Below are 15577 nucleotides of genomic sequence, written 5' to 3' on the forward strand. Positions count from 1 at the left end.
GGTACATGTCTCCATAGCTGTCATTGTCCCTTGTCTTCTATGACCTGTGATGCACCGTAGTTGTTAGTTGTCTCGTTGCCATTTTCGGATGGGATCATTTTGCCATGTATGGTATACTTTGACCATGGCAGCACGCGAAGTGTTGACAAACAGCCGATTCCACTCTTGGCCCGAAAGCCAATTATCATGCCCTTTTGGACCTCAGATAAATCGCTCCGTTTCCGCCATACGACGACTGCTCTGTTTTACACGTCCCCCAGACACACTTTATGTACCCTCCACATACGGTGCTGTCATTTACTGTCTGTGAGTGGTTATTACACGATGAAGTCGAACAGAGCCCGTGGTCTCATGAATGCGACTAGATGGTGTGTACGTATATTATTTTAACATTTTGTGATTCTATATTCATCTGTGCACCCTTAAGGTTTCTGTTATTATTGCGTTGCGTGAGCTTATTTTCCTTAATTTTTATGCTGTTATTTGGGGTTTTAAGGCATTCGGAAAATTGATCGCGAATTGCTGGTATGTTTGGTCTGTCGCATGGGTTCATTTTACTGTGTAATTCACACTGCCAATAAAATTAAATGACAGTCGGCTACAGTCCACAATTTGCACAACCTCAGGCCAAACTCTGATCCCACTGAAATTCTGCACCGCAAGTTCAACAAGCTTGCGGTAACTGTGGACCGAGTTTCAGAGGTTTCAGTGCCACATGTGTTTAGCACGCGGACAGCTTCACACACGGAAGAGCCAAAGAAACTGGTACACCTGCCTATTAACGCGTATGGCCCCTGCGAACACTCAAAGTGCCGCAGTGCGACGTGGCATGGATTCGAGTAGTGACTGAAGGAAGGGAACTGACACCATGAATCCTGCAGGGTTGTCCATAAATCCGTAAGAGTACTAGGAGGTGGAGAGATCTCTTCTGAATAGCACATAGCAAGGCATCCCAGTTATGCCCAATAACGTTCATCTCTGGGGAGTTTGGTGGCCAGCGGAAGTGTTCCTGGAGCCACTCTGTAGCAATTCTGGAACTGTGGGGCGTCGCATTGTCCTGCTGGAATTGCCCAAGTCCGTCGGGATTCACAATGGACATGAATGGATGTATGTGATCAGACAGGATGCTTACATACGTGTCACCTGTCAGAGTCGTATCCAGACGTATCAGGGGTCCCATGTCACTCCAACTGCTCAGGCCACACACCATTACAGAGTGTCCACCAGCATGAACAGTCCCCAGGTGCCATGCAGGGTACATGGATTCAAATGGCTCAAATGGCTCTAAGCACTATGGGACTTTAACATCATCAGTCCCCTAGACTTAGAACTACTTAAACCTAACTAACCTAAGAACATTATACACATCCATGCGTGAGGCAGGATTCGAACCTGCGACCGTAGCAGCAGCGCGCTTCCGGAGTGAAGCGCCTAGAACTACTCGGCCACAGCGGCCGGCGGTCCATGGATTCATGCGGTTGTCTCCATACACTTCCATCCTCTCGACAGAATTTGAAACGAAACTCGTCCGACCAGCCAACATGTTTCCAGTCATCAACAGTCCAATGTCGGTGTTGACTGGCCCAGGCAAGGCGTAAAGCTTTGTGTCGTGCAGTCATCAAGGGTACACGGGTGGGCCTCCGCCTCCGTAAGCCCATACCGGTGATGGTTCGCACGCTGACACTTGTTTATGGCCCAGCATTGAAATCTGCAGCAGTTTGCGGAAGGGTTGCACTTCCGACACGTTGAACGATTCTCTTCAGTCATCGTTGGTCCCGTTCTTACAGGATCTTTTTCCGGCTTTAGCGATGTTATAGATTTAATGTTTTACAGGATTCCTGATATTCATGGTTCACTCGTGAAATGGTCGTACGGTAAAATCCCCACTTCATCCTTCCTCGCAGATGGTGTGTCGCATCACTCGTTCGACGACTGTAAACCACGTTCAAACTCACTTAAATCTTGATAACCTGCCATTGTGTGTCAGCAGTAACCGATCTAACAACTGCGCCAGACACTTTTTGTCTTATATAGGCGTTGCCGACCGCAACGCCGTATTCTGCTTGTTTACATATCTCTGTATTTGAATACTCATGCCTATACCAGTCTGTTTGGCGCTTCAGTGTATTAGGCTGCTATGTAAAACATAACATCACAGATAGGCGAACTCACACAGCAGGGTCCCGATCTCGGAGCTATAAAAGACGGAGAATCTGAGAGACCGCTCACAACAAAAGGGAGCGCACCACCTCTCGTGGATCCAGCAGTGCACGATCTTCGGCCACGGGAAGGCAAGTTTCTATCACGGACGATTAATGCTGGGGCAGAGCGCTTTGATGCTGACAAGTGTAATGCTGTTATGGGAAGGTGAGTAGCACCGCCCTGCAGTCGAAGTAGGGCTGTTGATAAAATATCGGTATATGCAGATATAGAGGCTTATCTCACTAGGGGTAAGATAGATACTGCCTACAGGAAAATTAAAGAGACCTTTGGACATAATAGAACCACTTGTATGAACATCAAGAGCTCAGATGGAAACCCAGTTCTAAGCAAAGAAGGGAAAGCAGAAAGGTGGAAGAAGTATATAGAGGGACTATACAAGTGCGATGTACTTGAGGACAATATTAGGGAAATGGAAGAGGATGTAGATGAAGATGAAATGGGAGTTACGATACTGCGTGTAGAGTTTGACAGAGCACTGAAAGACCTAAGTCGAAACAAGGCCCCTGGAGTAGACAACATTCCATTGGAACTACTGACGGCCTTGGGAGAGCCAGTCCTGACAAAACTCTAGCATCTGGTGAGCAAGATGTATGAAACAGGTGAAATACCCTCAGACTTCAAGAAGAATATAATAATTCCAATCCCAAAGAAAGCAGATGTTGGCAGATGTGAAAATTACCGAACAATCAGTTTAATAAGCCACAGCTGCAAAATACTAACACGAATTCTTTACAGACGAATGGAAAAACTAGTAGAAGCCGACCTTGGGGAAGATCAGTTTGGATTCCGTAGAAATACTGGAACACGTGAGGCAATACTGATCTTACGACTTATCTTAGAAGGAAGATTAAGGAAAGGCAAACCTACGTTTCTAGTATTTGTAGACTTAGAGAAAGCTTTTGACAATGTTGACTGGAATACTCTCTTTGAAATTCTAAAGGTGGCAGGGGCAAAATACAGGGAGCGAAAGGCTATTTACAATTTGTACAGAAACCAGATGGCAGTTATAAGAGTCGAGGGACATGAAAGGGAAGCAGTGGTTGGGAAGGGAGTAAGACAGGGTTGTAGCCTCTCCCCGATGCTATTCAATCTGTACATTGAGCAAGCAGTAAAGGAAACAAAAGAAAAAATTCATTGAGAAGAAATAAAAACTTTGAGGTTCGCCGATGACATTGTAATTCTGTCAGAGACAGCTAAGGACTTGGAAGAGCAGTTGAATGGAATGGACAGTGTCTTGAAAGGAGGATATAAGATGAACATCAACAAAAGCAAAAAGAAGATAATGGAATGTAGTCGAATTAAGTCGGGTGATGCTGAGGGAATTAGATTAGGAAATGAGACACTTAAAGTAGTAAAGGAGTTTTGCTACTTGTGGAGCAAAATAACTGATGATGGTCGAAGTAGAGAGGATTAAAATGTAGACTGGCAATGGCAAGGAAAGCGTTTCTGAAGAAGAGAAATTTGTTAACATCGAGTATAGATTTAAGTGTCAGGAAGTCATTTCTGAAAGTATTTGTATGGAGTGTAGCCATGTATGGAAAGTGAAACATGGACGATAAATACTTTGGACAAGAAGAGAACAGAAGCTTTCGAAATGTGGTGCTACAGGAGAATGCTGAAGATAAGGTGGGTAGATCACGTAACTAATGAGGAGGTATTGAATAGGATTGGGGAGAAGAGAAGTTTGTGGCACAACCTGACTAGAAGAAGGGATCGGTTGGTAGGACATGTTCTGACGCATCAAGGGATCACCAATTAAGTATTGGAGGGCAGTGTGGAAGGTTATAATCGTAGAGGGACACCAAGAGATGAATACACTAAACACATTCAGAAGGATGTAGGTTGCAGTAGATACTGGGAGATGAAGAAGCTTGCACAGGATAGAGTAGCATGGAGAGCTGCATCAAACCAGTCTCAGGACTGAAGACCACAACAACAACAACAATCGATATATACAGATGAATTCACTTTCAGCGATATATCGATGTCGAAATGATGATGCTGAATGCCGTTATTTTTATTTTACGTTTTTTTCGCAATTTTCGGAAAATATTTGAAGTATTTCTTTCTAATTTCACTAGAACATAATTTGACTTTGCTGTGTAAAGGAGTCTTACTACTTTTGCGAGCTTTCTTCCAGTCTTTCTCTTTGAGCGTGTGAAGCGAGTATAGGTGGCATAAAGTAGTCCGATTGCACTGGTACCGGGGGGGGGGGGGGGGGGGGGCGGGGGTTGTAAATGGAATAACAAGATTTCCAATGTCAAGACATAGCACACGACATACACTAAAAAACCTTGTAACGCAATTAGATTGCTATTTCTTGTCATCGGCATTCTTCAGAAACAGTTGCTGAAGATGAACAAAAATCTAAATGACAAGATTGGTCTTTGCGAGAGGCGGAGACGTGGGTGGGGAAACACCGACGTAATAGGCGCTCGCTACTACCAACAGGAAATGGAACGTTTAACTTCACCACGCAATTTTAACATAACAACTGCTAGGTCGCTGGTGTTTACAGAAATGAAAAAGAGTGAAGTGTTCCGTACAAATCCGATGTGTGACGAAACCGAACGACGGACCCATTGGACACCTTTTGTACTGCCGCTTACATGCAGTTACCATTGTTGACAAAGTGGTTACCGTCAAAAATGAACGCTCATCGTTTCCCCTTCAATTTTTGCTCTAGGGGCGATAGACAGACTGCTAGCATGTTGATGCAGAGAATATCTAATAACAAATCTATACTTAAATATACAGCTGTGAAACAGGCAGTATACAGGGTGTTACAAAAAGGTACGGCCAAACTTTCAGGAAACATTCCTCACACACAAATAAAGAAAAGATGTTATGTGGACATGTGTCCGGAAACGCTTAATTTCCATGTTAGAGCTCATTTTAGTTTCGTCAGTATGTACTGTTCTTCCTCGATTCACCGCCAGTTGGCCAAATTGAAGGAAGGTAATGTTGACTTCGGTGCTTGTGTTGACATGCGACTCATTGCTCTACAGTACTAGCATCAAGCACATTAGTACGTAGCATCAACAGGTTAGTGTTCATCACGAACGTGGTTTTGCAGTCAGTGCAATGTTTACAAATGCGGAGTTGGCAGATGCCCATTTGATGTATGGATTAGCACGGGGCAATAGCCGAGGCGCGGTACGTTTGTATCGAGACAGATTTCCAGAACGAAGGTGTCCCGACAGGGAGACGTTCGAAGCAATTGATCGGCGTCTTAGGGAGCACGGAACATTCCAGCCTATGACTCGCGGCTGGGGAAGACCTAGAACGACGAGGACACCTGCAATGGACGAGGCATTTCATCGTGCAGTTGACGATAACCCTAATGTCAGCGTCAGAGAAGTTGCCGCTGTACAAGGTAACGTTGACCACGTCACTGTATGGAGAGTGCTAAGAGAGAACCAGTTGTTACGTACCATGTACAGCGTGTGCAGGAACTATCTGCAGCTGATTGGCCTCCACGGATACACTTCTGCGAATGGTTCATCCAACAATGTGTCAAGCCTCATTTCAGTGCAAATGTTCTCTTTACGGATGAGGCCTCATTCCAACGTGATCAAATTGTAAATTTTCACAATCAACATGTGTGGTCTGACGAGAATCCGCACGCAATTGTGCAATCACGTCATCGACACAGATTTTCTGTGAATTTTTGGGCAGGCATTGTCGGTAATGTCTTGATTGGGTCCCATGTTCTTCCACCTACGCTCAATGGAGCACGTTATCATGATTTCATACGGGATACTCTACCTGTGCTGCTAGAACATGTGCCTTTACAAGTACGGCACAACATGTGGTTCATGCACGATGGAGCTCCTGCACATTTCAGTCGAAGTGTTCGTACGCTTCTCAACAACAGATTCGGTGATCGATGGATTGGTAGAGGCGGACCGATTCCATGGCCTCCACGCTCTCCTGACCTCAACCCTCTTGACTTTCATTTATGGGGGCATTTGAAAGCTCTTGTCTACGCAACCCCGGTACCAAATGTAGAGACTCTTCGTGCTCGTATTGTGGATGGCTGTGATACAATACGCCATTCTCCAGGGCTGCATCAGCGCATCAGGGATTCCATGCATCAGCGCATCAGGGATTCCATGCGACGGAGGGTGGATGCATGTATCCCCGCTAACGGAGGACATTTTGAAAATTTCCTGTAACAAAGTGTTTGCAGTCACGCTGGTACGTTCTGTTGCTGTGTGTTTCCATTCCATGATTAATGTAATTTGAAGAGAAGTAATAAAATGAGCTCTAACGTGGAAAGTAAGCGTTTCCGGACACATGTCCAAATAATATATTTTGTTTCTTTGTGTGTGGGGAATGTTTCCTGAAAGTTTGGCCGTACCTTTTTGTAACACCCTGTAGTTACAACGTGCAGCCGTTATTTTTATAGGTTGGTACGTCGATGTGCCCGTCAATATATCAATAAATAGACGCTGTCTTGCGATATATCGAGGACCAACACTGACATTTTATTTAAATATCGTAAATATCGATACATCGGATCCCCGATATTTTTAAAAATATCGACAGTCCTACGTCGAAGGGCGAGACTGCGACAGCTGACTCCAAATTTATTCACGAGGGACTCCCAAGACACCGGAGGCCACGCAACAACTTCGATCTCGTTGCAGCAGACGAATCCGCCGTATTACCGCACGGGAATTGACAAATCTGAACCCAGGCTTGCGGAGAGTTTCCGAGTGGCGCTCTGTTGTCACCAATGTCCTCCACTGTGTTATTTCTGTTGGTCGACTTTGGAATAACCGTGAGTGCTCGGAGGCAGCCCAGCAGCCAGCACAAAGAGTGCGAATCGGCATGAATTTTAGGTAACGAGGGAAGAGTACTGGTTGCTGTGCTAGAATTAAAGCATGAATTCTTTTTGATACTAAATTTGGTGCCATGGACAGTCTTCCTCGCAACGTAAGAAAAATAGAATGCAACGTACAAATACTGAAGTCACACAAACCGTATTTTGCAGCAAACTTGGTACTTAACAAAAAGGCAATTGTTCGATTTGTTGTGAATTGGCAAGACAACCAAGCCACTATGAGAGGAAGCCGAAAGGCACGCGTTTAAGCTCACGCAGGCTGGCGTGAGGTCTGGAACAGGACACGGAAATGAGAACTTAGAAAAACGTACGTAGCTTCTGGAATACTTAACTTTAACCCATAATTGGTGAACATCGGTCTGACGGTACATGCATCACAAGATGAATAGCAAATGATAATGGCGCCTTGCTAGGTCGTAGCAAATGACGGAGCTGAAGGCTATGCTAACTATTGTCTCGGCAAATGAGAGCGTAATTTGTCAGTGAACCATCGCTAGCAAAGTCGGCTATACAACTTGGGCGAGTGCTAGGAAGTCTCTCTAGACCTGCCGTGTGGCGGCGCTCGGTCTGCAATCACTGATAGTGGCGACACGCGGGTCCGACGTATACTAGCGGACCGCGGCAGATTTAAAGGCTACCACCTAGCAAGTGTGGTGTCTGGCGGTGACACCACACGATTACTACACACACACACACACACACACATATATATATATATATATATATATATATATATATATATATATATATGGTGATGGATGACAGTAGAGGTAAGGTGCGTGAGATTGCTAGTGCTATGGGCATCTATAATGAACGGGTATATATATATATATATATATATATATATATATATATATATATATATATATTGTTCAAATAGCTCTGAGCACTATGGGACTTAACTGCTGTGGTCATCAGTCCTCTAGAACTTAGAACTACTTAAACCTAACTAACCTAAGGACATTACACACATCCATGCCCGAGGCAGGATTCGATCCTGCGACCGTAGAGGTCGCGCGGTTCCAGACTGTAGCGCCTAGAACCGCTCGGCCACTCCGGCCGGCTCTATATATATATATATATAGTAGAAGTCACTATTAAGTTAGGTTGATATTGTTTTACCTCTGATTTTTTTGTGCTTTCCGATCACACAGTCCATCCATTAAATATTGATGATTTGAGCCTATATATGTATTATAAGATGTCTTGCAGATGGAAGAAATTACTGCCTCTTCTTATGACTCCAGGTGAAAGTCATGCTTTTGCATAGAAATATTCTGCGTTTATGATAACTCCTCTCAAGCGAGATTGAAACATACGTTGTTAAAAAAATTGAATTTCCTCGTGAAATTGCTCATTTGTTACAAAAATAATTTTAAAAGCCTATCTTTGTCGTCTTCAGTGGCGGTGTACCAATTTCTGATTACTAATGAGGAAAAGAAAACATTCATATAAATTGATATTGCGAGAAAAAATAAAATGGTAATGCATACCACTTAATGACAGACAACGATTTACTGTCGTCACCTAATACTTGATATGTAGCATACTTACTTCCAGGGCCAAACAGTTTCAGTAGAAATGATAATTCAATGCAGTGACACCACCGCGCATTTCGTCACAATAAAATCTTCACTCTTGCATCTCCTAACGGACTTTTCTTCGATTAAACGTGCAGCGCGTGTTCTGCACTGGCACCAACCCTAGTTTAGAAAATTTTTTACAGAGTGACGTAGCAGTTAAGTACAATGCTTCATTTGGTTTAAAACATTAGAGGTTTTTCTGCCATTTCTATGAGACAATACACAAGGAATGAAATTATGGTAATAGTAATAAATTAAAAACTTAGCAATTCATTCACAGTAGTCAATAAAAATACAAAACAGCTGATCTGTTGTCTTACTCTACATAATACGTGTTTATATGCTTGTAGCCCTTGAAAATGGACAGAGTAACACGAAAAGCAGAGTTCTTCAAACTGTTTTCACCTTTTAGTATCGACTACTCGTGTGATCCCCGATCACAACATGATTTTTAAGCAGAGTTTCAAAATATTAGAATCAATAGGGGAATACTGATTTTTTTTGGTAGTATTAAACCACTTACCACTTTTCGAGTAAAGCGCCAAACGGTGGACGGAGTAAGTTTCGTCTTATTTACTTGTTTAACATTGTTTCTCTATTTATCTTGAAACTGAGACTCAGAATTTCTCAGTCTTTGTTTGATTTCTATGTTTATTACAGGAAATAATAAGAATAAAAAGCTGAGAGTCGTTCATTTCAGAAACTATTTGTTTTGCTGTTTTAAAGGACAGGTTAAATTGGCGTGGAAAAAAGCGATACAACGGTTGTTTCAGCGATAACCGCCATAACTATTGAGTGGGTAGTCGTGAAGGGAGAGGCGTGTTTATAGCGATAAAAAGTGCGACAGTATCGAAGGAAACTGACGGAGATCCGAAATGTGAAATAATTTTGGTGAAGGTCACGGTTAAAGCAGGCTCAAACATGGTAATTGGATGTCTCTATAGGCCCCCTGGCTCAGCAGCTGTTGTGGCAGAGCACCTGAAGGAAAATTTGGAAAATATATCGAGTAGATTTCCCGACCATGTTATAGTTCTGGGTGGAGATTTTAATTAACGAGTTAGAGACTGGGAGACTCAAACCTTTATAACGGGTGGCAGGGACAAAGAATACAGTGAAATTCTTTGAACTGCATAAGCTGAAAACTACCTTGAGCAGTTAAACAGAGAACTGACTCGTGTCGATAACATATTAGACCTTCTGTTGACAATCAGATCCGAACTATTTGAAACAGTTAAGGCAGAACAGGGAATCACCGATCATAAAGCGGTTACAGCATCGATGATTTCAGCCGTAAATAGAAATATTAAAAAAGGTAGGAAGATTTTCCTGTTTAGCAAAAGTGACAAAAAGCAGATTTCAGAGCACTTGACGCCTCAACACAAAAGTTTTATCTCAAGTAAAGATAGTGTTGAGGATCAGTGGACAAAATTCAAAACCATCGTACAATATGCATTAGATGAGTATGTGCCAAGCAAGATCGTAAGAGATGGAAAAGAGCAGCTGTGGTACAACAACCGAGTTAGAAAACTGCTGCGGAAACAAAGGGAACGTCACAGCAAACATAAACATAGCCAAAGCCTTGCAAACAAACAATAACTACACGAAGCGAAATGTAGCGTGAGGAGGGCTATGCGAGAGGCGTTCAATGAATTCGAAAGTAAAGTTCTGTGTACTGACTTGGCAGAAAATCCTAAGAAATTTTGTTCTTATGTCAAAGCGGTAGGTGGATCAAAACAAAATGTCCAGACTCTCTGTGACCAAAATGGTATTGAAACAGAGGGTGACAGACTAAAGGCCGAAATACTAAATGTCTTTTTCCAAAGCTGATTCACAGAGGAAGACTGCACTGTAGTTCCTTCTCTAGACTGTCGCACAGATGACAAAATGGTAGATATCGAAATAGATGACAGAGGGATAGAAAGACAATTAAAATTGCTCAAAAGAGGAAAGGCCGCTAGACCTTATTGGATACCAATTCGATTTTACACAGAGTACGCGAAGGAACTTGCCCCCTTCTTGCAGCGGTGTACCGTAGGTCTCTAGAAGAGCGTAGCGTTCCAAAGGATTGGAAAAGGGCACAGGTCATCCCCGTTTTCAAGAAGGGACATCGAACAGATGTTCAGAAATACAGACCTATATCTCTAACGTCGATCAGTGGTAGAATTTTGGAGCACGTATTATGTTGGAGTATAATGACTTTTCTGGAGACTAGAAATCTACTCTGCAGGAATCAGCATGGGTTTCGAAAAAGACGACCGTGTGAAAGCCAGTTCGCGCTATTTGTCCACGAGACTCCGAAGGCCATAGACACGAGTTCGCAGGTAGATGCCGTGTTTCTTGACTTCCGCAAGGCGTTTGATACAGTTCCCCACAGTCGTTTAATGAACAAAGTAAGAGCATATGGACTATCAGACCAATTGTGTGATTGGATTGAAGAGATCCTAGATAACAGAACGCAGCATGTCATTCTCAATGAAGAGAAGTCTTCCGAAGTAAGAGTGATTTCAGGTGTGCCGCAGTGGGGTGTCGTAGGACCGTTGCTATTTACAATATGTATAAATGACCTTGTGGATAAAATCGGAAGTTCACTGAGGCTTTTTGCGGATAATGCTGTAGTACATCGAGAGGTTGTAACAATAGAAAATTGTACTGAAATGTAGGAGGATCTGCAACGAATTGACGCATAGTGCAGGGAATGGCAATTGAATCTCAATGTAGACAAGTGTAATGTGCTGCGAATAGATAGAAAGAAAGATCCTTTATCATTTAGCTACAATATAGCAGTCAGCAACTGGAAGCAGTTAATTCCATAAATTATCTGGAAGTAAGCATTAGGAGTGATTTAAAATGGAATGACCATACAAAATTAATCGTCGGTAAAGCAGATGCCAGACAGATTTATTGGAAGAATCCTAAGGAAATGCAGTCCGAAAACAAAGGAAGTAGGATACACTCCACTTGTTCGCCAACTGCTTGAATACTGCTCACCGGTGTGGGATCTGTACCAGATAGGGTTGATAGAAGAGATAGAGAAGATCCAACGTAGAGCAGCGCGCTTCGTTACAGGATCATTTAGCAATCGCGAAAGCGTTACGGAGATCATAGATAAACACCAGTGGAAGACTGCAAGAGAGACGGTCAGTAGCACGGTACGGGCTTTTGTTTAAGTTTCGAGAACATACATTCACCGAGGAGTCAAGCAGTATATTGCTCCCTCCCACGTACATCTTGCGAAGAGACCATGAGGATAAAATCGGAGGGGTTAGAGCCCACACAGAGGCATACCGACAATCTTTCTTTCCACGAACAATACGAGACTGGAATAGAAGGGAGAACCGATAGAGGTACCCTCTGCCACACACCGTCAGGTGGCTTGCGGAGTATGGATGTAGATGTATATGTAGATAGGACAAACAAATGATTATCCACCCTTCTTTTCTGGATTTCAAGATTTCACCTCTTTTGGACCGAGCGAGGTGGCGCAGTTGTTAGCTCACTGGATTCGGGAGGACGACGGTTCAATCCCGTGTCTGGCCATCCTGATTTAAGTTTTCCGTGATTTCCCTAAATCGCATGAGACAAATGCCGGGATGGTTCCTTTGAAAGGGCACGGCCGACTTCCTTCCCCATCCTTCGTTAATCCGATGGGACCGATGACCTCGCTGTTTGGTCCCCTCCTCCGAGTCAACCAACCAACACTTCCCATCTACATCTACATGATTACTCTCTAATGCACAATTAAGTGCTTCGCAGAAGGTTCATCGAACCACCTTCCAGTTATTTTTCTACCGTTCCATTCTCTAACAGCGCACGGGAAAAACGAACACTTAAATCTTTCCGAGTGAGCTCGGATTTCATTACAATGATCATTTCTCATTATGTGGGTTGGCGCCAACAAAATATTTTCGCATTAGTGGGAGGAAGATGATGATCTAAATTTCGTGAAAAGATCCTGCCGCAACAAAAGATGTATGGTTTGCTGATTGACATCCCAGTTCGCATATTTCGTGATAATACAGAACGAGCTGCCCTCCTTTGAACCTTTTCGATGTCCTCCGTCAACCCTACCTTACGCAGATCCCACACGGCGCAGCAATACTCCAAAAGGGACGGACTAGCGTAGTGCAGGCAAACTGTTTAGTAGATCCGTTGTATCTTCTAAGACTTCTGCCCAATAAATTGCAGTCTTGAGTTAACTTTAAGCACACCATTATCTACGTGATCGTTCTAGTTTAAGTTATTCATAATTGTAATCATTAAGTATTTAGTTGAATTCAAACCTTTAGATTTGTGTGATTTATCGTGTAACCGAAACTTAGCGATTCCTTTTAGTACCATGTGGGTGACTTCATGCTACGGTTTATGGGCCATTATTAGCTTTGCTCCCCACTTCTCCAGTCATAACCCTTCGCCAAAGTAAAAACCACCAGTTCAATCACGCCCTTTTTTGATCAATCCCTCCTTCTGTTATCCTCCATTATTGAATTCATATTTCTATTTGGCACGTTCCCTTCGACCATAAGTATCACACATCACATCATACAAGTGCATTGTACCGCAGCAACGATATGCAAAATATGTTTAGGAAGACCAGGCTTGAGGTGAACCGATGGCCCGAACACACAAGCCAAATCCGTCAAATACATATTCTACTACATTCGAATCCAAATTATATTATATTGAAAATCGATACTTGTTGTACATGTCAGTACCGTGTTGCAAAATAGCCCATCTTTAACAAGTTTTCACTGAAAATAAGAGCAGGACTCATTTTATTACAGACATTTTTGCATTAATAAAATGCAAGAGACCGTACTACGAAGTGCGAGTATTGAAATTTTCTTCACCGAGTACAATATTTTTAATACACGTTTAAAAAATTGAAAAAGTGTTCTCTAATTCTCTATCATTTCTTATTCTTGCACTAGAACTTCAGAATTACATTGTATTCAGGTACATCCAAAGGGTGAATGTTATTTGGCAAAAGACATTTAAAACTGTTGATTATTTTTGTTTCAGGGACGTTGGGACCAATAGTAAATAATGAGGTCACACCAGAGAAAGGAATATTATTCAGTCTTGCCAAGGACAGAAGCACTAAGACGCACGTAACAAAAATCAGCATTTCGAACGGTATTGCGTGGAGTCCGGATAACAAAACCATGTACTATATAGATTCTGCCACAGGAAAAATAGATGCCTTCGATTTTAATATTACCGAGAGCAAAATAGGTAAACCACATACATAACTGAAGTTACTTTAGTGTTCTCAAATTGAGGTTTGTCCTGACTTAAGCGTTTCTGTTGCAGGCAACAGAAGAACCGTTTTCAACTTTAAAGAAAATGGCGTGGAAGGACTGCCAGACGGACAAACTATTGATACAGACGGAAACCTATGGGTGGCGTGCTTTGGCGGCAAGCAGGTAGTATTTTCACTTCTGTTGGGTCTGACACTAACCTTCGTAGCCGAGGTCGCTAAACATGTGTGTGTGTGATGGCTCTAGACTCAAGTAGCTCGTTGGAAACCTTGTTATACAACAAATTTTCGCTGACAGTATAAGACTATCAAAATCGAGGAGACGTGACGGCGTGAAGTTCCTGTTCTCTGGACGTGGAGCGAATGTCTTGGGTCAAGCAGTGTGTCATAGAATGAGGACATGAGACAACTGATCCGTCATAGCGTTACACTCTTCTCATGCCTGGTCCCTAACCCATACTGATACCATGATTGTCCAGAAAGTAAGTTTCGAACGGTCATGAAATGGGAACCACAGTGAAAATCGGAAACATTGTATTTGGAACACATAACTGCATCTTGCAGCAACTTGTCTACACAGTCACCCCAACTTTTCAATGCCTTCGTCATAGAACGGAGCCGCCTGTGCTTTCCGACAATTCGAAACGCTGGTCTGCAGCACGTTGTCTGTGCCAAAAATTTGTCTTCAAAGCCAGTGGTTCATGTCAGCCGAGATGAACGCCAGAAGGGACCAAGACCGGACTGTATGGTAGGTGATCAGACATTTCCCATCGAAAATGCTGCAGGAGCGTCCTCATTGTCCCAGCAGAGGGCGGCGGAGAACTGTCACGAAGCAGGAAATACATCCGTTACGTTATGTAGGTTTGCATGGAAACAGGGGAACAGCCTCGGCAGGTTGCCATACTTGGCAGGAGGCACTGTTTTCAGGGCATTCTTACGTGCTCACTGTCCGCTCAGAAATGCAAAGCGCAACGTGACACGGTCGTCTGACATACTACAGACACTGCCCAACACATCTCTGCAAAGCGTCACCGGATTTCCACTGTGGTTTCCATTTCGCGACCAATCGAAACTTACTTTCTCCATATTATAAATGCATAACTAACTCTGTTAAATATTCGCAACTGAACCACTGAAAGAATTTCGATGGTACCCTACTGGCCATTAAAATTGCTACACCACAAAGATGACGTGCTGCAGACGCGAAATTTAACTGACAACAAGAAGATGCTGTGATATGCAAATGATTAGCTTTTCAGAGCATTCACACAAGGTTGGCGCCGGTGGCGACCCCTACACCGTGCTGACATGAGGAAAGTTCCCAACCGATTTCTCATACACAAACAGCAGTTGATCAGCGTTGACTGGTGAAACGTTGTTTTGATGCCTCCTGTAAGGAGGAGAAATGCGTACCATCACTTTTCCGACTTTGATAAAACTCGGATTGTAGCCTATAGCGATTGCGGTTTATCGTATCGCGACATTGCTGCTCGCGTTGGTCGAGATACAATGACTGTTAGCAGAATATGGAATCGGTGGGTTCAGGAGGGTAATACGGAACGCCGTGCTGGATCCCAACGGCGCCGTATCACTAGCAGTCGAGATGACAGGCATCTTATCCGCTTGGCTGTAACGGATTGTGCAGCCATGTCTCGATCCCTGGGT

The 15577-nt window shown here is 43.3% G+C and overlaps 1 protein-coding gene across 1 annotated transcript in view; it reads left to right on the plus strand.

Moving 5' to 3' along the window:
- LOC124787922 (regucalcin-like) overlaps positions 1–15577 on the plus strand; it is a 98320-nt gene that overhangs the window by 38230 nt on the left and 44513 nt on the right. The window contains exons 4-5 of the mRNA XM_047254948.1: positions 13675–13887; positions 13966–14078. Of these exons, the coding sequence (XP_047110904.1) occupies positions 13675–13887; positions 13966–14078 (326 nt within the window). The remainder of the gene's footprint in view (positions 1–13674; positions 13888–13965; positions 14079–15577) is intronic.

Source organism: Schistocerca piceifrons, chromosome 1 (genome assembly GCF_021461385.2).
Source record: "Schistocerca piceifrons isolate TAMUIC-IGC-003096 chromosome 1, iqSchPice1.1, whole genome shotgun sequence".
NCBI classification, from domain to species: Eukaryota; Metazoa; Arthropoda; class Insecta; order Orthoptera; family Acrididae; genus Schistocerca; species Schistocerca piceifrons.